A 2,675-nucleotide genomic window follows, 5' to 3' on the forward strand; every position below is an offset into this window, starting at 1 on the left:
AGAATTCTACGTCGTCGAGGCAAGACATGGGACTGTGTGTGCATGTCAATGGCGAGTTGGAGTTTTTGGATAAAAATATTCGTCGCAAGGTTAGGGTCAGTCATTTCCAGGATAAAAGAGAAATCTGTGTTGGTAACCGTTTCTTGAAGCTGGGAATAATTGATTTTTTTACGGGACACAGGCGGGGCTGCAATAGACTTTTTTATGTCAATAGCAAGAAGAACTGCTTCATGATCTGTGACCGAGGACTGGATTATAATGGAGTGAACCGTCAGTTTAGTTTTAATAATAGTGTGGTCGAGACAGGCAAGATTACGGGTAGGCAAAGTGTGAGCTGGCAGTAAGCCATGATAGGCGAGCATATTTAAATAGTTTTCTGTGTCTTGATCAGGGTGTAATGACGAGATATTGATGTTTAGGTCCCCCATGATAATAATATTTTTGAACTTTTTAAGACCGGTTAAGGTCAAGTCTAAGGAGTTTATAAAATTTTGGGCACTGCGAAAAGCACATGGACGGTATATAGCGAGAAGAGCTGTTTCATCTTTTATTTCTATGAGCACACAGCTCGCATCTACCACGTTTGGTTCAGATAAAGAAACCCTAGAGATGGAGCTATTATAGAAAATAACAACACCATCGTTTTGGTTCGAAGGATTGGATGAAGAATATGAAGAGAATCCGTCAAGAGTTGGAATAGCTGGATCACCCTGAAGCCAACATTCTGTAAGGATAATAAAATCCATTTCCGTGTCTAAGGCAGTCAACAAAGTGGTAAAGCTATTTATGTTGGCTGATATACTACGAATATTTTGGGTCAGTATTTTTAGAGCCTTGTCCGAGGAGTTTTTGTTGAGGACTGAGCGAACGTCAGAGGGATCACAGCTTGTCGCGTGGCCAATTGATACCTTATCAATTTTTTTGATCAAGTCGCTATCACAATTGAATTTTATAAATAAAAATTACAGGTGCAGCATTAGGGATAGAGGCTGAGCTCTTTGAGTCTGTTTGTGACAAGAAAGTGATATTATAATAAACGAGTGTATGGTTGTGTGCATTTGACATTAAGAAGGAATTTTTTATTGGCTTAGATAGCTGAAATGAATAATATTTATATGGGATATGATTCGATAATGTAGTTATGAGTGAGTAGTGAGGTAAGTATTGGGTTGTGTTAAGTGTTTTCTTTAGGTATAGTGTTTTAATTAAATTAAAAGAGTAAAGTGCTATTATAGGTAACGAGTGATAAACTAAATAAGTAGATAACAATAGTAATAAATTTAAAAATGTTAGTTTCAGTTTTTTGACTTTAAAGTTGTTAGTTGGGTAATTTGGGTATCGCTATTCAAGACTATTAGTCTACCATTATCTTCTTGTCGAAGGAGAACCCTTCCGTTTGCTGTCCAGCAATGTTTATAGTTCTCGGCTTTGGCAAATTCTCGCGCCAGATAAAAAAGCCTACGAGTACGCGCAGTAAGGTTCTCCGACATGTAGATTACTTGGCGCGGGTAATTAGGCCCCAACAATGAAGAACTCAGTTTGCCATGGGGGTTCGATTTGTTGAAGTCCTTGTAAGCCCGAAGAATACAGTTCTTTAATATCACCGAGTTCAGGGTGACTATAACAGTTTTCGATTCCTGTTTGGAAGGCAGAATACGAATGTCATAGACATCACGGGGGGCAACTTCCGTTCCCAGCTCCTTAAAAATCAGGTCGCACGTTCGAATCAGCTCTTCTTGAGGTAGATTTTGTTTTATAGGGAGGTTACGTATTTCCAATGAGTTGGCACGGGAAAGTCTGTTGTTCTCTTCCGTGGCCTCTTCAGCACTGGACAAGCGTAGGTCAAAAGCCTTTATCCGCTCCTGTTGATTATTGATTTGTTCACAAATATCATCATATTTTTCAGATAGGAAGTTAATAGACTTTTCTATCTCTGCATTCGATGCCAGCAATTCTGCATTTTGCTTCTTGATGTCGTTCATAGACTCCAGTATACCTGTTAGCTTGCTGTCGGTGTCCTGCTTCCACGATGTGAGTTTATTAATGAAGACATCAAGCTTAGACTCGTCAGAGGAGCCACAGTCACATCGGCGTCTTTTACTGGATCGTAAGGTGACGCAGGCATCGGGACTTCTATCGTCAGTCCCTTGGTTGAGGTCGGGAGCCGAGCCGTATGTTATGTTTGATTTGTCAGTTGGTGAGCGCAACATTTTGGCTGAGTTGAAGCGGCTGTTATAGCGTGAAGGAAGCTCGAAATAATAATCACACGCTGCTAGTGTCCGTAGCAAATCAACGTAGCACGTAGAACGCACCGCGCGTATAGACGAACCTCGTAGCAAAGGCGCGCTCGTAGCAAAATCCGTAGGCGCTCGTAGCAGTTGACTTGTGGTTGAAAAATTCGGCGCGGCCGCTCGTTGTTCTCGTGGCTCGGTTGGGGCAGGCGCTGCGCAAATCCAAGCGGACCCGAGTTCGAATCCGGCGCAGAAACAAAAATTTTTCGATCACTCACGCTGATGCCTTCGCGACGCAAGGGGGCTTCGGAGGTCAGTGGAGCGCCTCAGCACGCAGGGCAAAGCCCGGGGGCGAAGTCCCACGGCACGGCGACACTCGCGCGGGACAGCACGACACACGTCCGATCGGAATCACAGCCGAGAGGCGAGAGGAAAAACATCAAG

At 43.1% G+C, this 2,675-nt stretch overlaps 1 protein-coding gene across 1 annotated transcript; it reads right to left on the reverse strand.

Moving 5' to 3' along the window:
* Nucleotides 1-1,295: 1,295 nt before the first annotated feature.
* LOC114358544 (uncharacterized) lies at nucleotides 1,296-2,644 on the reverse strand. Its single transcript, XM_028312533.1, has one exon. It carries the CDS (start codon nucleotides 2,208-2,210, stop codon nucleotides 1,296-1,298), a length of 915 nt encoding a protein of 304 aa, XP_028168334.1. The 5' UTR covers nucleotides 2,211-2,644.
* Nucleotides 2,645-2,675: the final 31 nt, after the last annotated feature.

The sequence above is a fragment of the Ostrinia furnacalis genome, unplaced genomic scaffold, assembly GCF_004193835.3.
Source record: "Ostrinia furnacalis isolate ACB-3 unplaced genomic scaffold, ASM419383v2 OfSCF3978, whole genome shotgun sequence".
Lineage (NCBI taxonomy): Eukaryota > Metazoa > Arthropoda > Insecta > Lepidoptera > Crambidae > Ostrinia > Ostrinia furnacalis.

Bases quoted from the DNA above. Each gene is read 5' to 3' on its own strand.
- LOC114358544 (XM_028312533.1), bottom strand. From the start codon at position 2,210: ATGTTGCGCTCACCAACTGACAAATCAAACATAACATACGGCTCGGCT.